The 25,153-nt window shown below is 50.7% G+C and overlaps 8 protein-coding genes across 8 annotated transcripts; 2 read left to right on the top strand and 6 right to left on the bottom strand.

The window, feature by feature from the left end:
- Positions 1-872: 872 nt before the first annotated feature.
- L3040_005468 (uncharacterized protein) lies at positions 873-1,652 on the bottom strand (the record flags this gene model as incomplete). Its single annotated transcript, XM_007295949.2, has 4 exons — positions 873-962; positions 1,108-1,293; positions 1,433-1,553; positions 1,618-1,652. The coding sequence occupies 4 exons, from the start codon at positions 1,650-1,652 to the stop codon at positions 873-875; spliced, it is 432 nt and encodes a 143-aa protein (XP_007296011.2).
- Positions 1,653-8,640: 6,988 nt separating this feature from the next.
- On the bottom strand, positions 8,641-9,797 carry L3040_005469 (uncharacterized protein; the record flags this gene model as incomplete). The annotated part of the gene is made up of 3 exons (XM_007295947.1): positions 8,641-9,118; positions 9,189-9,446; positions 9,502-9,797. The coding sequence occupies 3 exons, from the start codon at positions 9,795-9,797 to the stop codon at positions 8,641-8,643; spliced, it is 1,032 nt and encodes a 343-aa protein (XP_007296009.1).
- Positions 9,798-13,958: 4,161 nt separating this feature from the next.
- Positions 13,959-17,024, bottom strand: L3040_005470 (uncharacterized protein; the record flags this gene model as incomplete). Its single annotated transcript, XM_066154534.1, has 6 exons — positions 13,959-15,051; positions 15,232-15,404; positions 15,504-15,677; positions 15,759-16,646; positions 16,815-16,911; positions 16,999-17,024. The coding sequence occupies 6 exons, from the start codon at positions 17,022-17,024 to the stop codon at positions 13,959-13,961; spliced, it is 2,451 nt and encodes an 816-aa protein (XP_066011392.1).
- A 1,141-nt stretch (positions 17,025-18,165) lies between these two features.
- L3040_005471 (uncharacterized protein) lies at positions 18,166-19,604 on the bottom strand (the record flags this gene model as incomplete). The annotated part of the gene is made up of 4 exons (XM_007295944.1): positions 18,166-18,232; positions 18,287-19,323; positions 19,410-19,513; positions 19,568-19,604. 4 exons carry the CDS (start codon positions 19,602-19,604, stop codon positions 18,166-18,168), a joined length of 1,245 nt encoding a protein of 414 aa, XP_007296006.1.
- Positions 19,605-20,310: 706 nt separating this feature from the next.
- L3040_005472 (uncharacterized protein) lies at positions 20,311-20,766 on the top strand (the record flags this gene model as incomplete). Its single annotated transcript, XM_007295943.2, has 2 exons — positions 20,311-20,445; positions 20,608-20,766. The coding sequence occupies 2 exons, from the start codon at positions 20,311-20,313 to the stop codon at positions 20,764-20,766; spliced, it is 294 nt and encodes a 97-aa protein (XP_007296005.2).
- Positions 20,767-21,211: 445 nt separating this feature from the next.
- L3040_005473 (uncharacterized protein) lies at positions 21,212-22,924 on the bottom strand (the record flags this gene model as incomplete). Its single annotated transcript, XM_007295942.1, has 2 exons — positions 21,212-22,755; positions 22,807-22,924. 2 exons carry the CDS (start codon positions 22,922-22,924, stop codon positions 21,212-21,214), a joined length of 1,662 nt encoding a protein of 553 aa, XP_007296004.1.
- A 579-nt stretch (positions 22,925-23,503) lies between these two features.
- L3040_005474 (uncharacterized protein) lies at positions 23,504-24,186 on the top strand (the record flags this gene model as incomplete). Its single annotated transcript, XM_007295941.2, has 2 exons — positions 23,504-23,735; positions 23,807-24,186. 2 exons carry the CDS (start codon positions 23,504-23,506, stop codon positions 24,184-24,186), a joined length of 612 nt encoding a protein of 203 aa, XP_007296003.2.
- A 358-nt stretch (positions 24,187-24,544) lies between these two features.
- L3040_005475 (uncharacterized protein) lies at positions 24,545-25,127 on the bottom strand (the record flags this gene model as incomplete). The annotated part of the gene is made up of 6 exons (XM_066154535.1): positions 24,545-24,595; positions 24,655-24,687; positions 24,739-24,771; positions 24,822-24,871; positions 24,929-24,992; positions 25,122-25,127. 6 exons carry the CDS (start codon positions 25,125-25,127, stop codon positions 24,545-24,547), a joined length of 237 nt encoding a protein of 78 aa, XP_066011393.1.
- Positions 25,128-25,153: the final 26 nt, after the last annotated feature.

Below are 25,153 nucleotides of genomic sequence, written 5' to 3' on the forward strand. Positions count from 1 at the left end.
GGTTAGAAGAGTGCTGGATTGACCTCTCTCTCTCTACCTGCCGTTGTGGTAGGTGAGAGGATAGGAGTGAGAGAATAGGAGTGGGAGGGTACAAATGTACGTAGCTAAGGATGTGCATCATTTGGATGGCCGGGAGATGTATAGTAAGTAGGTTGGCTTCTCGGTATGTATCGGGTTCCCTCGATGGGATGGATACCCGTGAGATTATATTGTACCGGCGGATAGGTAGTACGCGTAAGAAAAGATCGTGTGCCTTTTATGTATGAGAAATGATCGAGTGCCTTACAAGTGTGGTCTTACGCATGATGAATAATGGAATATACCGTTTATTTAAGTAAGAACTGGTTTGAGGGAAAAACTTTCATGTCGTTTACTTACGGATGGAACTCTCATCTCCTTTTTTTGTTTTTCTTTTTCTTTTTCGCTAGACTTGGTAGCCTTTTTCTAGGGGGGGAATTCGGCTTGTCTACTTGCCTCAGCAGCTGGCTAGTGTTTATCAGTGGGGTTCTTCTCTCGTGGTATTTCCCGCTCGGAAAGGGCTACGTTTGAGTTATCTCAGAGATTGGGGACCCCATGTTCGTTGTATTTCAGGACCAGCCTTTGTTATCTACGAGATGAAAGTGCCATTTCGCTGATGGTCAAGCCTCTCCCGTCCGAATATCACATGTGAGAAATGTGTGATAGAAGCAATCGTGTGCTTGGTCTTTTCTGCTACCAGATTCTAGGTAAATAAGTCCGAGGACTTTTGGTATATGTACATAAGAAGTAGACGCCCGCGTGAGCGAACAAAGGAGAAAGGAGGTGTAGGAGAGAGTTGCAGTGCGCCATATATATCTTGTTTATGCAACGCCGGCAGCTTCTGGAAGAGCTTATTATTCTTCGATCGGCACGCAACTGCGGCCGGGAATGATGCAGGCGTCAGTTTGGAAGAGTTCGCGGCCATTGGCGTCAGGAACGATACACTATAGAGAAAAGTGTTAGTATCAGATAGGGAGGGCGCTTTTGCTATGATAGATGTAATAGTCTTATATACTATTGCATGAGGAGGAGGGGCGGCTTTGAAAAGGGATGAATGGGTCTGTCTCCGTCGGATGATCAAACACTTACGCTGTAGTCATTGCGGCTGCCTGTCATCTCTCCAACACCCGTTGCTTTGCATGCGAGCTCGGTTTGAGAGTAGTTTACACCGCAGAGGCACGAGAATTTTTGGTTGTCCTCGTAGCATTCCATCTGCGACATGGTGCATGATCGAGTAAGAAACTCGTCGCGGGCCGCGACAGTTGAGACCATGCACTGCAGAAAAACGGATTAGCATAAGATCGAGGAGACTGGCTACAGTAGCTATGATTGTCATATATGCTGATGCATGAGGCGGGAGGGGGAGGTTTTGAACAAGATTGGATAGTCTCAAACTGATAACCAATTTACTTACGCGGTAGAAGCCCTCATTACCCGACATCTGTCCATCGGATAATCTGCCGCAGGCAAGCTTGGTTTGGGCGTGGTTTACACCACAGGTACACGAGTACAATTGAGCGCTACCGGCTGAGATACTAAAGGGGGATCCAAGTTAGCATGCTGAAGTATTCCAGATGAAACGGGAGCAGAAGGACATACAACAGCATGGCGGCGAGGGCTTTGATGGTGAACATTTTGGGAGAAGGCGAAGGAGTGTCTGGAATCGATGTGAGAATTGTAGATGGAGAGGGTGAAAGATGCGTTGAGCAGGGCTGGAAAGAAAGGCTTTATACAGCTACGGAAATCTTCAGCAAGTCCACAAAATTACAAGGTTATTATTAGCCTTTGTCTAGATGCGGCCAGTTCAGAATTCGTTCTTCGAGGAAACAAAAATGAAATCCTTTTATACTCAGGCATATGGGGAAAATCAGAACCTTAGACGCTTGCGATCTGTTGGTGTTGTTTACATTTCCCTATAGGACCACTGGTCAGGACAAGTAGTGCTGACCTTTAGCGAGACCATAAGGCGCCGGACCATGGCCTGACGGAGACTTTGATGGTCCCCCGTCTACGGGAAGCGCGGGAAGTGGGTAGCAGTATGACGTTAATTTGCTTGTTTGTAATGCGAAGGGGTCTCTGCATTTGGGAGGTGTTAAGCGGCCACGGGAGCCCCCGGTTCCCACCCCGTGTGTTACTTTATTGACCCACTCTTAACATTTGAAAGGAAAATCGGGCTGCTTACGTACATCTTCGGCTTCTCCGGCATAGCGCCGCCGGAGTGACCGTGGCCGGCCTTTTTTGGTTAAGAGTGTATGCAAATAAGCCGTTGAGTTCCAAGCTTTGTTTTAGCGAATCAGATGTTCGCTTGCCCTTGAAATCTGGCGACCGACTTTCCACATGAAGAAAAAGAGAGTAGAATTTACGTTTCGAAACGACAGAGGTGGCCGAAGACAAGAGGTGAGAATCGCAAATACAGTATTTATTGGCAATCGCAAATTAATCCATATTGTGGGTACCCTGTTTGTCAGCCTTATAGTAGTTTATATCTTATACACAAAGACAAGTAGTTAAACATCAAAATCTGTATTCGCTTCCGATGCGCAACTGCTAGCAGCCCGCTGGGCCACTCGTCGATTACAAGTCTGCGGGTCGGTATTTGAGAAATGGACAAGTGTCCGAACGCCACTTGGGATCTATATATAGCTATTTAAGAGGCATATTAACGAATTGCAACCGATTTTAATGATTATTTTACTTTGATATTTCTAGGTACTCCTCGGTGACTTTTGCTTGCCAAGCGTGCATGGACCAGGCTGATGACTTAAAATCTCCCCTCCGTTGAGCTTAGTAGCCTTTAAGGTAGATACGGTAGATAAGTAGATTTACTTACGTACGTAGCAGCTTATTCGAAATGAACTTTGAGCAAAACCGATGTCTTCGGCAGACCAAGACCTTGTACGGGCCAGAAAACTTTCCAACGGCACTTCATCAATTTCTTATCGGAGCTCGTCTAGTCGACATTGCAATCGATAAATCGAATCCAAAGTACTACCCAATGTAAAAGATAAAGTTTTTTGTTTGCAAGCTGCGTAAGATAGTAGTACGTTGGAATAATCGTTATTTAATAATTTGTATTAGAGTACACCGGATAGAATAAAGCTTGTATCGCGGCCGAAGGCTGGCATACTAAGTATTAAAGTCCGTGCGCATTCGAATAATTAGCTTAAAAACTGAAAAGAATAAAAGAAGTACTATAATGAATTAAATAATACATTTTTAATTCGATTTGGATTTGTAATTCTTGCGTAATTAAGAAGTACTAGCTGAGTGTCTAGTGTTGATTTTGATGTTCTCGCTTAAGTGGCTAATACCGGTAGCAGTTGCCTAGTACTGTAGCTGCTGATGCAAAGCTCTTTCTTGAAGCCGGATTGATCGAGATTAATCCTAGTCGATGTATGGGAACTATCTTTTCAAACAAGGCCAAACTTGATCCCATCAGAGATTCTATTACTGTAGAGTCGACATTTCCATTAGCTTTATCAAATCCCATTCTCTCAAGCTTATTGGATACCTTTCGGACCCAGGAGTGAAATCACTCGCCGATGGTTCATTCCTCAATGACTTGCTATTGGCTATCACCTACCCACCCACATTCTGGAACAGGAACAACCTCATCCATAGTACACTAGATCGAAAACCCCTAACAAGGCTGCTTTTGGACTTGGTGGACAACATGATAACGACTTCGCGGGCTATCGGCAGATGCGCGTCTATTGCAGATCCGCGTCTATCCCATGACGGACGAGTTCCTCTTTAAAAAAACACTATATTATCTTAAAGCCAAGGAGGTGAAGGAAACGCCAGAGAATGAACGCACTATGCTACATCGCGATAACTAATTTCGGCTACTCAGAGAAGACATGTTGGGTGAGTTGCGGACTGGGTTAAATGTTTCTCTTGGCCAGAAGAATGCTCGAAAGTCGGAGACCTTCGGAATTCTTTCTATCGCAGGGCTCTACATAGAGGATGGTCAGCCTTGCCTTGCGCTACACTGTGGATCGGGATTGGGGAGATTGACAGGCTTAGCTGAAAGCAGCAAGAAGAAGTTCCTGACGGATTCTGAGACCTTTCACAAACATCAATCGTTCGGAGCTCTGCTGAGCGAGCACGACAGTTATGGTCTGCGCATATCAACCGAAACATCGACCTTCTTTTGCGAAACCCACCCATAGTAGTTCTTTAATTCCCCGATTCTATATCTTTTCGGAAAGCCGTCATAGCTATGAAAGACGCGTCTAGACCTTCGCTTCGCTCTAGTCACCACTCCAGTTCTTGCTTCCCGAGCCGATCTTGGAATCGCTGAAGAAGAGGATGGAGTTTCCACTAGACCAAATCTTCTCTCTCCGGCGGTACGCGACGATATCTTTCAGCCATTTCCGAGTCTCAGATCGAAATCCGAGAGGAACCTTAGTACTATTGATGCGAAAGGCCGTCTCACAATTCGGGTAAATACTGGGTAAACATTTGAGCGGGACGAGTCTCAGATATCTTCAGTTGTCAATACATTTACGAAGCCAGTCAGTGTTATTCGAGGTCCTCCCGGTAAGCAAACTTCATCATTATTGATACTTTACTGCAAAAGCATGGTTTCATAATTTATGTTCTCAAAATCTAATCAGTGATTTGGGTACTGGAAAGTCATTTCTTGGATCTTGGACCGTCAAAACAATTCTGGCGCATTGAGTATAATGCAAGCAGCTGTCTTTCTAACAATCTATTATTAGTAATAGCCTCCTTGACTGTAATGCAAGCAACTGTTTCACTAGCATTTCATTCCTAATAGTAGCCTTCTTAAATGTAATGCAAGCCGCTGTCTCTAGAATTTCAAACTTAGCAATAGCCCGCTTAGGTCTAACGCAAGCAGTTGCTTCTTTGGAATTTTCTCTTCTCCCATCCCCATCCTTTTTACAATTAATACTTATACATTAGTCGAGATTACAGCAACGTGACGAACGTCACCAATATTTGAAGAGCTCTGGCGCTTAGCTTCCGAGCTCGAGAAGGGCGTTATTGACTCTTCTCGCTTAATCAGCGCACGGATCAATAACGTCGAAAAGTATAACAAAAGTACACCAAGAGTACCATTTTTATTACTTTACTTCAGCAAAATAATGGACCAGCGATATGTAATTGAAATTGTGTGGGGTTTTTTCTGATTAACCCACTACACTGCATCTTATCATACAGAGATAACAGCGATATGATAAGCGGGTGATTTTTTATCGAGTTTATAAGGGCGAAAGGAACTGTCCCGCCTTGGTGGTTCCGACTTGCCCAAGTCGGATCAATTTCTTTCGCATTGTGTTTAAGCTCACCGACGATTGGAAGAGATGAATTTCTGAAGCTGGGCAAAAGTGTGAATTGGCGTGTTTCTAAGGCTGACAGGGATGTGTAAGATCCTCGGGATTGGGATGTATTAAGGCCGAATCGGGAAGGAGCGCGGTGGTGTGGCTGACAGTCAGGGAGAGGTGTCAGGAGACTTGTTGAGGAAGGGGCTGGATTGCGGCGGGAGCAGTTCATCGTGTTAAGGAGTGGCGCAAAGCTCGGTGCGGCAGAATGGCTTATTGAAGAGTTCTACGTCAGTCGGTTTGTCTGGCAATAGATTTGCAGTCAGGTGCAAGCTCTTATCAAGGATGTGAGGCTCGAAAGACAGCGGTTTTGTTAAACGTTAGATGTGATAGGTAGAAAACCTACAGTCGATTGAAAGTGGAACCATAACAGAACCGAAAACCAAGTTTATAATAGTGATGATTATAGATAGCGGATTCGAGGGCCAGGTCTCTCGTAGTTCAGACCAATACAGTCATGAAAACCGAATACTTGATCGAAATTGGCCTGGATGAGTTGTAATAACAAGTCCTTTCTTTACGCAAGAGTATCTTACAACGTCAGGGCCAGTTTAGCAAGCAAAAAAGCCAAGTAAACAAGCAGGGTCCAGAAAAAAGATCAGAGTAAAAAACTAAAGCATGAAACGCGCTAAAAGCGTGTTTTAGCAGCCAAGATAGCTTGCACAAAGGATCTGCGTACTGAGTAGTTCGGACTTCTAGAGGCTGGAAAACCCGAGTACGCGCCGCACCCGCAAAGGGGAAAGGATACCATCTTTTTCTTTTACGATGATGAAATTTCATATCGCAGAGAAGGAGGCTTTTATGGATTGCTGGCTATTCGAGATGGAGGGTTTCTCAGCTCTATTTAAGGGCTGAGAAAGAGAATCTGGTATGTATCTATTAAAGGGGTAAAATGGAAGGTTATATATAATAGTAGTTACAGTATATAATACAAGACTTTTCTATTCTATAAATGCCCGGCGCCGGGTCCGGGGTATATGCTTGCTCGCTGAAAGAATAAATACCATTGTATAGCCATACATAACGAGTTCTCGTCGTTTCAGTAAGCTTTCATCCTGCTAAGCTACCAAGCTGTAAGTTTATCCTTATCGATCGAATCTTACGCTTTTTAAGATCTTATGGATGATTAATCGCCCGCCTGAGCCGTCCTTTCCCCTTACCCCGCCACATGTACATGACGACAAGTTCATTGCTCTCCCTCTTTCCTAACTCGATCAGACGCTCCCCTTCCTATTAATTTTTCTAACACCTTATATCGTGCTCTACGTACAACTACGTTCAGATCTCGCAATCAATCGAATCTAAACCCGATGCGCCGTCTTTTTATTTCTATGTCAATCGGACCGTGAGGTTTAAGGGAGATCGACCAAGTCGGTTGAAGTCTAAGGTTTGGAAGATTTTAGCTCGTGAGGTTGAAAGGAAAAGGAGGTCGGTCAGCTTATAAAGTTAAGAGGAAAAGGAGCCTAAAGATTAGCGCGTTTGGTTACTTTGAGTAATAGATTAGTATTCGTTTCAAACGAAGGGAATCAAGGGGGTGTGTTAGCTGGGGGTTGGCGCGCGTGATTCAAAGGCAAAGGAGGTCAGCTTACAAGAAAGGAGCCTGAAAGCCAGCGCGTCTACTCACTTCAAGTAATAAGTGGGTTTTCGTAGCAGATACGGAGAACAAGGGGGGGGGGGGAGGGGTTTGAGAGGTGTGTGGTGGTTAACATGCCTGTTTGTGCTGGTTGTGCGGATTGTGCTGGTTGTGATGGGTGTAGTAGTTGAGGTTGTGATAGGAACGCGGAAATAGATCTCCGTATTCAAAATATTCCATTATGCGCGGCAAAATTTCCCATCACCGGTATTAGCCTTCTATAGCTAATCCTTCAATTCATCCATCTAACCCCTCTTCCCCCTCCCCCCTCCCCCAATCCACGCACGCACGCACAAAGAGGGCCCACCATCAGCCGAAAAATCTACGGTCTATCTATATCTATCTATCTATCTATCTATCTATCTATCTCAACGTCCATCAACATCTATCCAAGGCTGGGCAAGTGGGTAGTCAAAGGCAAGTAAGCGAGAGGGGGGGGGGGGGGGGGGGGGGCAAGGGAGAAAGAAGATAAAAGAAAAGAAGATAAAATAAAAGGGACCAATATCGGTATCCAGTAAAACATATATATATATACCACCATCCGATGAACGAAGCCAGCCAGCTGCCCGCTGCAAGTAGAGTTAGGGGTCTAAATAACAAATACTAAATCATAAATAACAAACAACAAACAACAAACAACAAACAATAAATGCACGGATAACAAACAAACAAACAAACAATAACAAATAACAAACCCGCCATCAAAAACCCACCCAGCAACAGAAAGTGAAGTATCTTCCTCCCTTCCCGTCCCGATTCCTCCCAGCAGTACAGCAGCAGCAGGACGAGCGAGGAGAGGGAGAAGAAGAGGGAGGCGGGGGGGGGGGGGGACAAAAAGGCGGGAAAAGCTGCGGAAGAAGAAGTATGGGTCGGTGTTAGGTATGTATGATGCGATGGGTTGTGATGGGTTGTGATGTGGGCAAGTTGAATGAGAGGGAGAGGGGGAGGGAGAGGGAGAGGGGGAGGGGGAATGAGGCGGTGGAGATGGAGATGGAGATGAGGAAGGATAAGAGGGGAGAGGGCACTCGTTCGTTGATTGGTTCTGTTGGGCGTGGTGGAGTGCACTTTTTTTTTTTTTTTTTTTTTTTTTTTTTTTTTTTTTTACTGTGATGGTGATGGTGACTGAGATAGGTAGGTAGGAGAGGTAGGTAGGAAATCACAAAGAAGAAGACCAGGCAAGCAAGTTCTGAAGTGAGCAGGTTTCTTCCCCTTTCTCTCTCTCTCTCTAATTTTTTTTATTTCACTATTAAAGTTGGAATGATTGATTGGGCTGCGATTTTTTCTTCGGCTGGCAGGCCAGTCATCTACGATCGCTCACTCGCTGGGGAAAGAAAACGCCGTCCGTCTATGAGGCTGCTGTTGTAGCGAGCCGTTCCCCCCCCCTTGCCAGAATAAACACCCTGTAAGAACAGACGCGGCAAGCAAATGAGTCAGAGGATCTTTTTTTTGTTGTTTTTTTGTTCATCCGAGGAGGAAGAAGAGAATCCGAACCTCCCCCACCCCCACGTTCCCCACGCGGCCGTGAGTGAGAAGAAGACGTACACGCCAAAGAGATGGCCGTAAGCCCCGGGTAGAAAGTAGGCAATCCGTTGCCGGGTGGCGCAACTCCCTGGAACACTCCTCTCCTCACTTTACTAGCGATCAGTACAAGGTGTAGCCGCCGTCAATGATGACGTTGGAGCCCGTCATGAAGGCGGAGGCGTCGGACGCCAGGAGGACGGCGAGACCGTTGAGGTCGTCGACGGCACCGAGGCGGTTCTGCGGGGTGAGCGACTTCCAGATCTTCTTCTGGGCGTCGAGGGCGGGGACGTTGTTGAGGGCGGTGTCCATGTAGCCGGGGGAGATCATGTTGACGCGGATGCCGAACTTGGCCCACTCGGCGGCGAGCGACTTGCCGAGCTGGATGACACCCGCCTTGGAGGCGTTGTAGCAGCTCTGCTCTTGGGGGTAGTTGACGATGCCTCCGGACATGGAGGCGATGAAGACCATGGAGCCGCCCTTTTTCGCCTCGATCATGTGCTTGCCGACGGCCTGGGCCATCAGGAAGGTGCCGTTGAGGTTGATGTCGATCAGACGTCTGAACATTGTAGTATCGTACTTCTCGGCAGGGATGTTGGAGCTGGGTAGAGGTTAGTAAGGGCTCAGATCGTTTTTTGTTTTGGACAGTGAAAATTAAGTGGAGAGCTTACTCGGCAATTCCGGCAGAGTTGATCAGAACATCGGGTACACCATAGGCCTGCACGACCGCGTTGATGGACTCGTTGATAGCGTTCTCATCCCGAACGTCAACGTTGAAGAAGGCCACGGGGACAGTCAGGCCGGCGAACTTGTGTAAAGATGCGACTGCTTCCTCTCCGGTCTGAGAGTTCGCGTCGAGAATGATCAACGCCTTTGCGCCAGCCTCGATGCAGGCCTGGGCCATGTTGTATCCGAGTCCACGGGCGCCACTAGGAGATCGTTAGTGATTTTCTGCAGAGAAAGGCAAGATCGGATAGAACGTACCCAGTAACGACGACGACCTTGTTGACCAAGGCATACTTTTGCATAGTAGGGGGAAGGGAGCTGTAGGTGGTGTGGTTGAGGGGACCAGAAGACTCGACGGCGCTCTGATCAACCTTGATAGTTGATCTCTCGACGGAGCCAGCTGCGTAGGACGAGTGCTTGACCTCCGTCGCAGCGACTACCTCTGGGACTGGCTCACTCTGGCGGACACTATTGGTGAAGGGACGAACAGATCGGGCAACCACGGGAGCGACGCGAACGTTGCGCGCCGCACGGGTGACAGAGCGAGAGAACATTCTCACGGTTTGTGTATGGGTTGGTGTTGTGTTTGGGTATCTGGGAGTTGACTGGAGATCGAAAAGATTTGGATGTTGAGAAATCTGTCGAAGGAGAGAAGCTGTTGTGGAGTGGAAGGAAAAAGATGTCGATGGAGGAGACAAAGCGAGTTTAAATAGTTTCGAAATCTCGAGAATTGAAGCCAAACGTTAGCGTCGATTTGCCGATTTTCCTTTCCAATTCACTTCGTCTGTCTGGTGAGTCTTTCGTGCTCGAATTGGTTCCGCTAGCAGCAATTTTTCCTTAATATTGAATTGTTCTGTGAGAAGTCGACAGGTTAGCGAGCCTGCTTGATACCACGCCACCGTTCTTTCGGACGCTCCTCACCTGAATTCACGTCGCAACAAATAATTCAAAGAGCTTTTCTGTTGAATCTCGAGGGTATCCGAAGGTGAATGGAGTGTGCAGAATGTGCGAAGTGGGTATCGATAGGAAATCCGTGAGACGAACGAGGCAGAAATATATACTGAAAAATGGTGGCAGAAGAAATCCAGCTCTTGGTGTTCCTTTCTATTAAATATCAAAAAATCTGCTCTACTACAGACCGGAGGAGCAGTTGTCTAGATGCTGTGCAAAGTACAAACAAAGCAAACAGGTCTTTTCGAATCCGCAAAGGCTATTTCGCTCTCCGTGGAAGGATCAGAGGCGAGGTTCCTGGGTATAAATCTTGGAACGGGGACCGTCGGTAGCAGAGGCGCACGACGAGACTTTTTTCAAGAGGATATCGCGGAAAGGTGTTTGGTATGCGTCACGGGGGATCCGAAGAGCAAAGGTACCGATAATCTCTCAAAACAAACGCCGTTCGACGAGGCACGACAGAGGAGAGGACAGAGGCAAGGGCAAGCAAGGGCAAAGACGACGAGCTGAGGGGGACGGGAGGTATGTTGATATAGGGTATCAGACAGCAGATGGTAATGAGAGATGGGAGATGGAAACAGAAGCGGACGAGCTGAGACGACGGGATAGGGGGGACCAAGCCCTTTTGAACTAGTTTGGGGGGGAATTTCTGGTGGCTCCTCAAATATCGCAGCTATCCGTCCCAGATCACGGCACCTTTCTACTTACTACTAGCTGCAAGGTAAGGCGAGGTAGGGTCACTAACTCTGCGCCCAGCGTCGGCCGTCCGTGCTACAGTACACACAGAGCGAGGAATACTACGTACATGCATGCATGCATATACTACGTACCGGTATGCATTTACGACTACGACTACTACTACTACGACTACTACAACCAAGAGGTTTCCAGTCCTTCTAGCGCTGCGTGTCCTCCGAGCAACTCCTACTCCGTAGCTCAGTCAGTACCGGTACCGTAGTAAGTTACTAAACACACTCACTCACCACTCGCAAGAGTCAGCACGCCGGAACCAGGATCGACAATCCGGGAAATGGGATCTCGGCCACGCCAGGGCGTGCCCGCTGCTTGCACGTCCCCTATCCAAGGCACTAAGAATTGATTTTCAGGGTCGGACTGCCCCCCGACCCCGTTTGCTTAGCGATTGTTTGGCGGATGTTTAGAGCAGGTCCCTGATCCTCGTCTTCCGTCGCGTCGGGTGGGGGTCGCTCGCTCTCCTGCAATCCAAATCGAAATCCAAATCGAAATCCAAATCGAAGTCCAAATCCAAATCCAAATCCAAATCCAAATCCAAATCCAAAGTCAAGATCCAGATGCACGCCGCGCCGCGCCGTGGCGAGGAGCACGAGACGAGACGACATCAAGACTGCCAGACCGCGGGGAGAGCAGACGGAGCAGTCATCAGACAGAAGCTACATACAGTATGAATCAACGCTCAAGGACCATCCGTTGGACCCCTGGTTACCTTGTGGAAGAGCCAGGGCTTTCCTGGACGCTCGAATACCGGTATCAAGCGGTCACAAGAAAGCCAAAGAGAGATTGAACATCAAGCCCAGAGACCGGAACCCACTGATCTGGCTGGGCCGGGCTGGGCTGCGCGGGCCGGGTCTCAGAGGAAAGCCAGACACCGGGAAACTCTGATACCGTCCGTAGGTCTCCCATCTCACGATTGCTCGCGAGCGTTGGGATGATCGGGTCGGGCTTCGACCAAGCAGAATACCTCCCGTTTCTCCTGCTTTCGACGACGACGACGACGACGACGACGACGACGACGACGACGACGACTACCGACTGTACCCGTGGACTCGATTACGACTCAGCAGCCTCGCCTGGGTGCGACGGTCGGTGGCACTGACGGATCAGATAATCATGCATGGCCTCTGGCTTGGCTAACAACAGCGAATTCTACGAACTGCAACGACATTTCCAACGACTGGGGGAAGCCTTATTTCGAAGCTTTTGAAGCGCCGGCGTTTATGCAGAGGCCATGGGGGTAAGAGCTGTTGTCGTTGCTTCCCATGCGAGCAGCTGCCAGCCATATGCAAGATGTGTACTCGGTAGATCTGCTGCTAACAGACATAGCGGTGTGCGAGTTGGGGGACGCAACTCGAGATTCAAGAGGACCGACTACCTATCCCATGTCAGCAATGACTTGGGCGCTGCAGCCGGCTTGTTGCTTGAAAGTACGGTAAGTTCAAGCGGTGGGTGGTGATCTGATGTGGAGTCCACGGTATATTGCAATTCGATTTGCTTTTGACTGGCCGGCCAGCAGAGCAGCAGGTACAAGTTACACCAACCATCAACTCAGCGCTGCGTATGGCATGGCATGGCATGGCATGGCATGGCATCGCGTCGCTGGGCGCTTTAGGGAGGAGATGCCCCATGGCGGCAGCACATCTCACAATGGGGGGCGTTTTTCGTGGGATGGGATGGGATGGGATAGGTAATCGGATCCCAGGAGCGTGTATGCGTGGGACAAACAAACAAAACAACTGGCACCACCCACCACCAATCGACATCACTCGCCACCTCGCAATTTTACCTTTCCAAGCTCAGAGTTTCTCTTGACAAAGGACCCCGAAACGCACCAGGTCGAGGAAATTACAGAGTCCTCGCAACGAGAATTTAAGCCTTTGCCCTTGTCAAAGGACAAAGTTCCTTCTGTCTGTACTACTACTACTACATGCTTTGTATAAAAATAAACCCCCACCCAACCGAGTCACCGACACGCATCCCGCGCCAATAGCGAACAGCAATACAGAGTATAGGTACGTAAGTAGTACCGTAGTACTTAGTAGTAGTAACCTCCTGCTGGAGATACACGGAGATGCCATAGCCAGATAATCCCCGGCGCGCTGCAACAACCGGCCGGCTAATCCCACCCCTCACCCTTCTACTCGTACCCACGTACTCTCTGACTCGTGACCGCCACGGGACGGAAGGCGTTTTAGCCACCTTCACCTTCTTCACCTTCTTCCGGACCGACGACCCATTCATCCATCCATCGCTGCGGTGCGGTGCTTCACTTCGCCTGCGTTCGGACTTGGGATGGGATTTGGGGCCCACTTGGCCTATTCCTCGCTTTGCCCCTGGTGGTCTTTACGGAGTTCCGTCCGTCGCACTTTTTCATTCTTCTTTCCTTTTTGTGCTTGGAGGGAAGGAGGAAAGAAAGAAAGACAGACAGAGAGAGAGAAACAAAAATCCAACCAAAATGAATATCTAAATTGTATCATCTACCTACATCAGCAGCTACCTAAGTAATCCCCCCCCTTCCCTCCGTCTTTACTTATTCCCCCGTGATCTGGCCTGATCTGCCCTCCTCGTCGCTCGTCGAAGTTCGTAGGCGAGTTACTAGTATAAAATCCCAACACCCAGGCTACGCAATATATATAGATATATGTGTGTGTGTGTGTGTGTGTGTGTGTGCCCGTGTATGTGTGTGCTTTCCTGGAGAGGAAAAACAAGGCAGGAAGGTAAATAAAAGGTAAATAAATCTATCCATAAATCAACATCTTGGTCCTCTTTCCCCGTGTTCAAACATGAGACGCAGATTACGCAGGCAGCTAGCTACCTAGACACACAACCACCGAGCCAGCCAATGCGTACCAGCTGCATATTACATCCAGCAGTACTTGGAAAAAGAAAAAAAAAAAAAAAAAAACACATCCAAAAACCAAAAATGCAGTCTCCAACTTCACACGCCTCGTTGCTGGGAGCAACATCACGTGACTCCTCTCCCACCCACACCCGCAACGTCGGCTGCCGCTTCATCTCAACCCACTCAAACCCCTTCGTGATTCTGCGACCAGCCTCCGCTGCCTCGCGTTCCTCCTCCGTCGCGCGGACCGCATGTAAGCCGCCTCCACCTGCGGCCCGTACCTCGCCCCCGGCAACACCCGCGTCGTGTTCAGATCCTCCAGGTCGTCCGGCGGCGGATCCTGGCCGGCAGCCATCGCCCTCGCCGCCTCGATGTTCTGCGCCGCCACCCGCAGACTCAAGTACCTCCGGCCCAGATCCGCCGCGACCCGTCTCACCATCTCTTGCTCCCTAGCCTGCGCCGTGGTGATGACCCCGCCCGTGGCCGCCTGCTGGCGGTCCTGCAGGAATGGGTTGTTGGACGCGACCGCCAGCAGCGCGTTGTTGCCTTGGGGGGCGGGCGCGCGCGCGAGCACCCCTGGGGGGAAGACGCGGCTCTCCCACCTGATGGCCATGTTGTCCCACTGCAGCTTCAGGGCGTTCTCCCGCCTCCAGTACGGGTGCACAAGGTCCGGGAAGTTGGGGTCGGGGTCGAGGGGACCCGGCACGTCGTAGAGCTTGCGGACTCTGGCTCGTATGACGGGGTCTGGGTGGTTGAGGAACGGGGCGACGGTGGAGGACATCGGGTAGTCCATGCAATTGTGGCTGAACTCGGCGTCGCCGGCTCCGGTTGGCTCGATACCGACGGTCTCGTAGTTGAGCTTGGCCATGTGGCCGCAGGTCGGGCAGCTGTGCAGGAGCTTGCCCGGCATGTCCCAATACTCAAACATGCACTGCAGGTGGAAGAAATGCGAAACGGGAGAGCAGGTCAACTCGACGACCGTGCTGGTGACGGACAAGCCAGGACCCATCTGCTTATTGCAGATAAGGCACAGCTTCCGCATGGGTCCGGTTCCGACGAGGTCTATGCTCAGGGAGCTGGACGGGTCGTCGATGTTAACGGGCTTGATGCCAAAGAGTTTCGGGACGACGTGTTGGTAAGCTGTTGCGCTGACGTCGAGAGGTATATTGGCGAAGGCCGTCTCGGTTTTCCGATCAAATTGTTTGATACCTTCCTTGACCCATGGCGCGTCATTTTCCGAATAAAGCTGGTAGATTTGTTTCCTGTGGGTGTCAGTACATCGTCCCTGAACCAAGTTTCGGAGCTGGGCCGAAGAGTTATGGCATAGGGGTGTTTTGCGTGCCGGAGGAGTGAGTTCCTAGAGACCTCGGAACCTCAATTGGATGGCGTCGACGAAAAAAGCGCTTTCCGCACTCCAATCGACAATCAGCGAAAAAACTTACCAAGGTCGCATATTCACCGCCCAATCGCGCAACAGTCGAAAGTTCCTCCTATGTCTATTAACCAAACTCATATCCCCTAGTACCTTATACACGTATCTCTCCTGCTCCGCGAGGGTGCCGCCTGGTTTCAATTGGTCAATGAAGTCCCTCTCAATGCTCCAACTACGAAGCCACTAAATTATGCGAGAGTCAGTGTGGCTACCAAGGTATTTTCCGTGGAAGAGCATCATCACGCTTCCTCACGGGTCTTTGTTGATAAAGGGGTCGCTTACTTCCTCTTCCGTGATACGCGACTCGTCCAAGACGGAGACCTGCTTATTGATAAGCTTATCCTCGTAATGCTCAACCGTCAGAGCGCGCTCGAAAGCATCTTCCCTGCTGATGAGATCCAGAAGCAAGGGGTCGATATGATCATTCTCGTCCGCCTGCAGGCGTGCGTCGATTTCCTGCTCACTCATAAGATCAGATATGCATGTCTAAATTCCCGGACCAGTTCGGAGCTGCCAGCCCCGCGAGAGCGTACGTACCGCAATCAGGGAATCGAGAAAGGCAGCACCCTGGGCCTGCACGTTGGCAATCAGCCTCTGCAGCGACCCCACCGCGTCGACGGCGATGTTCCCTCTGAAGATGGTCGCTTCTGCCAGCGCCTCTTCCCGTGAAGTGAGCCTCGGCAAGCCCGCCGCATGCCTCGCTGCCCGACGGCTCAACCGCTCCTGAAGCCTCTGCCCAAGGGGTCTGTTGTCTAGCGGCTGACAAGCGATCACGGCCACAGCCTCCAGCGTGTCTTGTATTCTGGCCCTCGCCTTTCCCAGCCAGGTCGCCTGGCTGTTATTGGCATCGCGCGGGTCAACCGAGAACTTATCCGCAAGGTCAGGCCTATTGGTCCCGAGTTCGTACTCGAGGAGAACCCGCGCCACGGTGTACAGGAGCCCGAATCTGTCGGCGCGGAGATTGTCGAAGTTGCCTTCCTCGTCGAAAAACAGGAGGCCCGGGTAGTGAAGCAAACGGACCGTCGACCTCCGCAGTTGGTGCTCGTACGAGAAGTGCGGGACCCCGCTAGGATTGACGGCGAGGGTATCCAGATTCATGCCATTCGGGCTGGGCGCGCCCAGAAACTGCGGCTGCCCCCGGTTGAGGAAGCGGTCGAGCTGCTTGAGGGAGCAGGCGCTCGTCCAGTAGTCCAAGATCTTGTCGATTCTGGGTTTGAGGAGGCTGTCGTCGTCGGCGAGGAGGGCCGAGCTGGCCTTGAGGTGTGCAATAAGACCGATCAGGGTATCGGACCCAGTGATCTCCTGCTTGGGGTCGAAGAGCATGGAACCGCTGAGCATTTTAGAGCCCTTCCCATCGTAGAGAGGGATCAGATCTCGACGCTTATCCTCAGACCACTTCATGGCTTGGTACTGGGTCTTGATATCCTACGCCAGGCGAGAAGAAGAGAAAGATTCATCAGCGGCGATCCAAATAATCGTTGATATCTCTCGAGGTAGTCAAGTCTTCCCTTCCCAAGGCTACATGCAGCGTAATGACTGGAAGAATGGTAAATATGAAAAAAAGAAGAAAAAAAAAAAAAAAAAAAAACATACATTTACAATGTTTGCCACATCGCCCTGCGGCACCCCAGCATTTTGCAGAACCTCCGTGTAGAAGGCCGCCACTTCCTGCCCTTCACTGTCAATGTCGCTGTTACTGTCAGTGTTACTGTTACTGTCCATGTCCATATCACTGCCACTGCCACTGCCACTGCCACTGTCACTGTCCAGATCTGACACCTGAGCAGGCTGGGGCGCTGCCATTGTAGCTAGCTAGCGAGTGGAGTTCTGTTTTCGTGTTTGTGTTTGTGTTCGTGTTCGTGCTTGCTTTTGCTTTTGCTTTTGTGTTTGTTTTTGATTTTGTTTCTGTTTTTCAGCTGCAGCTGTAGCGGCAATAGCAGTAACAATAGCAATAACTCGATCAAACAAGAGGTGAATGAATGGATGGATGCAGAGTGTAATGTGATGTGCCGCAGCAGCAGCAGCAGAAGGAGAAGAAATAGATAGCGAGATGGAGTAGAATAAGATAAGATGGTAGAGGGATTTCCAGGGGGTGAGAGCAGAGAAGAGAGAGAGAGAGCAGAGAAGCAGAGAAAGAGAAAAGGAAAAGGAACCGGAACCGGAACAGGAACAAAGACGCAAGTTGAACTATTGAACTATTGAACTGTTGGACTTACTGTTGGGCTGGGTTGGGCTGAGCTGGCTGAAAGAAAGAAAGAGAGAGAGAGACATAGAGAGAGAGAAAGAGAGAAAGAGAGAAAGACGGTCGGACGGAACGGGACTGGGACTCCCGCTTGCGGCGCTTGCGGCAGGACAGGAACGCGCAGCATAGGGTTTTATTTGTTCTGTTCTCAATGGGTGGGTGGTTGGGGATAAAGAATGAGAAAAGAGAATAAAGAAGGATGGTAATCAAGAAGCGCACATGGAAGTTGACCCGTGGGCGAGATGCGAGATGGCTGGGGAAGATAGAGCGAGAAAAGCTAGGAGGAGCCTGCCTGACTGAGATTTAAATGACCACATCCTGTTCAAATAAATGAAAGAGGCATCATCTGCACATGGTGTTTCACGAGAGAGGAAAAGGTGATGGCACCTGAGGATATCTTTCATCAGCGTTGATTTTGCGTATGCAGAATGGAAATTGATTCATCGATTGAAGCAAGCTCGCAAAAAGGGGAAGAAGTAGAAAAGGCCAGTAACCCTCGAGCCCAAACTCCATTTCCTATGCGACTCCAAGCCGTCTCATCTTGAAAGTATTGAAAAAAAAAAGATCTCAAACTGGACGTATCAAAGTATTTCGCACCGTATCGCAGCCTCGGATGCAAGCTGTCTCTCGGAGCTTGCTTGCTGGCCGAGATAGTCATTAAAAGTTACAGGGCTGAACGAGCAATCATAGCGCGCCTCCCGTCTACTTCTTCTTCATCTCGACGTAGTTGGCCGGGAATATGCCGGTGCGGGTTCCGTTTATGCCGGTCCTGTACCGAGTTAATTCTCTACAGAAGTAAAGCTTTCCATTCAGCAGTACTCACCACCAATCATTTGTACTCTCCGTCTTCTTCGTCACCTGGATAATATCTCCCTTCTTGAACCCCAAATCACCAGCTTGCTCGCCATCAAACGTGTATATCGCGACAGCCTCGTTATCGCGCAGACTGCCCGTTTTACTTTGAAATAGAGGCTTTGGCGCCGACGGTCTGCCAGGTCCAATCTTGCTGTTGCCAGTCATGTTTCGGGGCATATCCTCGTAGACGTAGTCTTCTTGGAAGCCTTTGGTATCTCGGCCAGATATGCTGCCACCGCCAGTATTGAAGCTGTTGATCCGCGAGGAATTGCTGGTAGGGCGGTCGTAGATATCGTCTGCCCAGGTACTCGCTCGCTTCGGTCTGGTATCACTGTATTTGTAGTCGGATTGGTAGTCGTTTACGCTTCCCGTGCGATCCCTCCGCACACCTTCTCCCATCGCGTTTCCCCTTCGTCCCTCCCACACCACGTCGTCGTGCGTATCGTCATATACCGGAACATCGTTATATGTAGCATCGTCCCCCGGCGGTATCCCAGCAAATGCTCTGGAGTTCAGGACGCTCATAAGCGGTTGCGCCGCAGGAGGCGGTCTCACGGTTCCCTGCAGCAGCTGTACCGCAGTAAAGCGCTGCCCGTACAACTTCTCATTTGCATCCCTTCTTTCGATGATCGCGCTCCCCTCCAAGCTCACACCCGCAAACAGCCCCTTGGTCTTGCTGTAGCTGAAGACTCCCGCCACACCCTTCATACTCGCCGCGCCAGCAGCTTCGGCATTCCGTCCTATCGGTCCCGCAGCTATGGATACATTGCCACCGAGGGTGAGGGAACCCGCCTGGGAAAACGTTCGGACGGCCGCGGCGTCGTTGAGGATGAAGACGAAGTCTGTGAGCTCAAAACCGATCTGGCCCCCAAAGCCGGCCCCTCCGGTTCCAATTGCAGAGGGCGCGCTCCAGGTTCCATCTGCGAGGCGAGCGACGACGATGCCATTACCGTAGCGGCCCGAGCCGAGAAAGCCTGCTTTGATGACGGTGAGAATCGCGAGTCCCTGGACCCCCAGTCAGCGGTGCCGAACTTGCGTTCTGGAAAGGTTCTTCTTCTTGTTCCTCTTATTGTTCTTCGGGGCAGATATACCTTTGCGTTTGCCAGCACTGAAGGGGGGATAATCTTATCTGGTCCAAAGGCCTGTCGGGGGTCGGTGAAAGACAAGAGAATCTTGGCACACTTCTTGCATTCCGCTGTTGAGGGAAGTATCAGCAACTGCCGACGACACTGGCAAGAGGATCACTTACACGCCATCGACGACGGGAGAGGGTTATGGATCCCCATTTTGGTGTGGAGAGCTAACAAGATCGGGGGGATTTAATGTCAGTAGTCGCAGTCGGGTGGAACAGTATGTTGTTGTCGAGTAGAGATTCGCTGGGTCGTTTGTCGGAGAAGTTATAGTGGATGGTGGGGTTAGTCGGGTAGTCGCAAAGGAATAATTGTGGAAGTTTGACATTTCAACGTGGAGCCGGGCGATGTCATTAAGTAGCCACACAGCCACCAATTGTGGCTGAGCTGAGCCCGCTCTTCCACGCGGACATTGTCAACTTGCAGCCCGACATCGACATCGACATCGACATCGACGTCGACATCGGCATCTCGACAGCAGCATCAACCAGACCAGCTCCGGAAACCTCGCAAAGAATACGTCCACCTAACTCCAACAAAGACCGGGAAACAAAGCCCATCCCTCTCTCCCAAGCCAACCGAATCCGAATCCGAACCTACAACTTCCTTCCGTACAACACCAAGCAAGAAAGCAAGCATCTCCACTCAAGCCGAGCACACAGCCTTGCGCCACGCACCCCTTCTTCTCTACCCTACCTTGCCTTACTTCTCTTGCATTACGACGTATTTTAAGAACACCCAAGGAACATCCACCCCCCACATCCATTACGCAGGCAGGAAGGAAGGCAGGAAGGCAGGCCAGGCACACCCGCCTACCGACAGTAATACAGACAGACAGACAAGCAAGCAAGCACAAACAAAGATGTCCGACGCCTACGAACGCGAGCGCCAGAACAACTCGCGCCTCTCGGAGCTATCTGCAAAGGTCTCCGCCTTGCGAGACGTCACCGTCGACATCTACGACAACGCCAGGGCGCAGGATGTCATTGACGATACGGTACTTACCCCCCTATCTCTCTCCTCTCCCTTTTTTTCCTTCTTCCCCTGCCCCTTCTCCCCCTTCTCCCATATCCTCCCCTCCAGTCTCAACACCCTGCTCCCAGCTAGTAATTGTACAGAAAAAGACGTGCCTGCTGACATCTGTGATCCACACATCCAGTCCGGCAAGTTCTCTTCCATGAGCACCTCGCTGAAAGGCTCCGCTAGCCGCCTGGGCCGCATGGCCGCGAGCGGGAACAAGGTCGCAATCTTTAAGCTGGCGGGTATAGTCGTCGGGGTCGTGCTGCTGCTATGGTTTATCTGGGGCTTGTTCGTTTGAGTGTGCTGGCTGGGTGGGTTGGATGGGTGGAAGGCCAGTCCGTGGGAGATACAGCACGGGGGTATGGCAACGGGATTCGCTGCCAAAGGTGCAAAGGAGAAGGGGGCTGGTAGAAGGGCTGGGGGGGGAGAGAAAAGAGGGCGAGGCCTAGAAGGATCCACCCGGTGGATGAGGGAAGAGAAAGAGGGAGGAGGCAGGCATGCGCTCACACTGGAAAGCTAAAGGCCGAGGGAGATACAGACAGATGGATATTGTATTTTACATGTGGACATATCTAGCATAGCAATGGCGTTTCGATGGGGATAGCGAATCAACTTTCACGGCTGTTTGCCCAAGCAACAGACATGCCTTTCTCGAGAAGTCCTGGATTTTGCATTACAGATTCTTTCTCTACCAGATACTACCTACATACTTCATACTCTCTCTCTCCCATATGCCCCTTTCCTCATTCCCAAACATTCGAGAATAAGTCCTCGCTCGCGCCATATGCCGGCTTCGCCCCTGCCGTCGTACCTGCTGCTGGTGTGACAGGAGTAGCACTACTCCAGCCTCCAAAATCAACGTCTGCGCTTACTTTCGGAGGCACGCTGCTTGCTGTGCTAAATCCTCCACCTCCACCGGGAACGATGCTCTGATTAGCCAGAGATGTCGTTCCAGAGCCCCATCCAAAGTCACCCGAGCTGGTTTGAGGTGCTGGTATACTGACTGAAGGGCTCGTCTTGGCCGTAGAGCCCCAAGCATCACTAGATCCCCATGCGTCACTATTGCCCCAACCACCACCCGTTGCCGGTTGTGGCGATTGTGCTTTTGCTGCAGCCGCAGGTTGTGAGAGGTTGAACATTGATGAATCGTGGTTGGTGGATGAAGCAGCCGTAGGGTTGGCAGCAGGTTGAGCAGGTGTTGCGAAGTCGAACAAGTCGTTCATACCCGAGCTGGTGTTCGAGACAGGGGCCGGTGATGAGGTTCCTGGCGCCGAGTCGAAGGCACCAAATCCGCTGGACGAGCTAAATCCTCGGCTTGGCTGAGCTGGCGCTGCAGCTGGCTTTGTGTCAAAGAAAGTACCTCCGCCCATGTTAGAAGAGGGAGAAGATACTTGAGAAGGACCCCGCTGGTGGCTTGAAACATTGCCTAAGCCTGAGAAAGCATTTGTTGATTGTGTGGGGGCAGAATTCTGGCTTGAGAAGCTCAAACCACTAAATGCATCATTCATTCCACCAAAGCCTGATTGCATAGCGGGGGGCGACTGTGGTGCCGGTTGCATGCCTCCAAAAGATCCTTGAGATGCATGGGAGGGCTGCTGCTGCTGCTGACGAGGGGCGGATGCATAGAGTGACAAAATCGACTGTTTCAAATCTGGCCGCGACTGTGTCCCTGGACCTGGAGCTGCGCTGGATGGTCGACTTGGGGGAGGAGCCTCGGTGCCAAAGAAGTCTAACCCGAGGAGCGAATCCGCAGGTTTGGTCTGCTTGGGAGGCGCTGGCTCTGATTTGGGCGGAGGTCTCGAGGGGGCTGTGGCCGCAGGACTGGCTCTTGGGGGTGCGGTATCATCACCGAACAGATCGGGCTGTTGCGCTCTCTTTACTTGCGACGGACCTGCTGCTTGTCCCTCAGATGCCTTCTGCGAGCTCGAGCGCTCAATGGAATGCTTCTCCTTGACCAAGCTCAATGGAACATCATCATCTCCGTCGGCCTCGAGTGTAGACGGATCCGGTATTGGCCCCTCCATAACCCATCTCTTGGACTCGTACTTGGTTCTGATAAAATTCTCGATCTTCGATTCGGATGGCACATGGCCTGGAGCCAGCTTTGCCTCCCAGTACTTGTTCGCCCTCGAGTTTCCCCACTTCAAAACACTCTGTAATTGCTCATCGGTCCAGGCATCGAGATCCACGGATTTAACTCTGCTGATGTGTGTGCCCATTCCTCGGTGGATGCCGGAACATCTGATGCAGATAAAGATTCCCAAGTTCCAGCTTGCCCATCTCGGATCTGGATATTGTCAGTTCGGTCGGGATACCACCAGAAAACGGCGGTGCCCACGCTTATTCCTCTTGCAATCCGCACACGTCTTGTTGCCCTCCAGTTTCAAGAGACTCTTGATCGTCTGTGTATTCTGCGCCGCGCGCTCAGCAGCGGGATTCGGAGCTCTGCGTGACATGTTGCTCCGCAAATATGTAGTGTAGTGTAGGGTAGGGTAGTGTAGTCCAAAGAAAGGAATGTTGGACAAGGCGACGTTGTTGGAGGTTGTCGTCGGTTAGAAGTCGGGTTCAAGGTAGCTTATAAGTACACCTAGTCAGTCTTCGCTAATGGAAGCGTGCGAGTTGGTCAAGTCATCGATTAAAAGCGATGATATACGAAGTAAAATCAATTCTGAATTACTACCCGACGCCAGCAAAATGTATACGAAGTATTCGAGCAAGATTCATATTCATTCGTTTCTACAGCAGTTTCTCCGACGATGTTGCCTTTTGCCCGTTCACGTGTGGATCAGCCAGGAAGTTGAATGACAGGGATAGCAGCATCACTTTCACTGACATCACCATTGGCGGGGGCAAGAGGTGAGGACGGATGTTGACATTTCAATTCAGACGCCACCCGAGAAGAAAGGAATTCAAACGTCAAGTCCGATTCTATCAGATCCGCATCCACATCCACATCCACATCCACCTCTGCTCAACTCAACTCAACTCAACTCATCTCATCTCATCTCATCTCACCTCAACCCCTCGAGACCTTCATGCGATTCCCAACCTTCCCGACGCTGCTCCGTACCTTCTACTCCCTCAGCAACTACTCTGCCCGCACTTCAACGCAATACAAAGCTCTCCAGCCCTTCACCAGAGGAACAGTAATCAAGTCCATGCCAACAATTCCCTTCCTGTCCAGTTTCTTCGGCACCAGCAACTCCACCAAGATGACCTACCCCGTCCAAAAGACCGACGAGGAGTGGCAAGCCGTCCTCTCCAAAGGTAAGCCACCCTACCTCCACCTCGATCCTCGTTTCCAAACCATCCCACAACCAAACTCATACATCAGTTAGAACAATTCCGCGTACTACGCAAGCAAGGCACCGAAGCTCCCTTTGTCGGAAAATACGACAAGCACATGCCCGAAGAGGGCGTCTACAATTGCGCCGGCTGCGACGCCCCCCTTTACAAGGCCAACCATAAGTTCGTTTCCGGGTGCGGGTGGCCGGCTTACTTCGACAACATCCCCGGCGCGGTGACCCGGCATGAGGACCGCACGCTGGGGATGACGAGGACCGAGATTGTGTGCTCGAATTGTGGGGGGCATCTGGGACATGTGTTTAAGGGAGAGGGCTACAAGACGCCGACGGATGAGAGGCATTGCGTCAATAGTGTTAGTATGAAGTTCTCGCCCGAGGATAAGGTGGAAGATAAGCCGGACAGTAAGGTTTGATTTTTGAGTTGGAGATGGTAGGGGTAGTGGCGTTGAAGATATCCGTGGGTGGTGGGCTTTGAATGTTCGAGGAAGTCTTTACAGAATGCATTCCTCTTTCGGAAGCTTTTTGTTTCTTCGCATCGCTATATGTTACGAGGTATTGAAGGATAAGTTCCTGCAGAGTTCTGGTCAAGGAGAAGCTTCCTAGTTAAGCTGCGCTCCAGCCAAGATCTTGGTCTTGCAATGTTGTCCTGCCTGCAAAAATAAGCCAAACGGCCAGCGCTAAACGCTAGCCCTCCAAATGATCTGCAGCAATCCTCTTGAATGTCTGCTACAAGGTACTTGCATTTGAGATCGGTCCACTTTTCTTGCCACCTCAACTAGGCAGGAACCCCATGGTCTTATGTAAGCAAGACCAGGACTTCTTCTATACAGAGAAGAATGTCAGTCAAGAGATGCGAGGTCATGATTGAGAGCCTTGCTCACCTCGCTCTCAATGACTGTAACTCCAGGCATGCACTCCACTGTATCAGCGTTCTTTCTTGCTAGATTCCCATTCTCGTCTCCTACCGCTATATTGGCAATACCCATACCACCCTCTACCTATTCCATAGAGCTTGTCTCCCACAATCATCGCGTCCCAAGAGCGTCACCGAAGCCGGGGAAAGAACGGTAAGCGCGAAAGTCGGTGTCCTAGGCCCAGCTGTTACCAGTCATTATAACGCGTACTCGGCTACCAGGGTATTGAGAGACGCGCTACCATGAACGTGACCACCAACTGGACCTAGAGAGACGGCGGTCCGAGTGACCTCTTCGACGCGACGCTAGAATCTCAATCACGGTCTGTTGTTCCAAAGTTGTCTGTCGGTACATCCATATCGCCCCGACGTAGCTGGGGGAAAAGGCCAGCTCGCTTATACGAGTACGTAGGTAGGTATGCCTCGGTTACGGACGAGCATGCTTCGCTTCGGGTGGCATACCCCCA

Source organism: Drepanopeziza brunnea, assembly GCF_022702325.1.
Source record: "Drepanopeziza brunnea f. sp. 'multigermtubi' strain 214-2 chromosome Unknown ctg9, whole genome shotgun sequence".
Lineage (NCBI taxonomy): Eukaryota > Fungi > Ascomycota > Leotiomycetes > Helotiales > Drepanopezizaceae > Drepanopeziza > Drepanopeziza brunnea.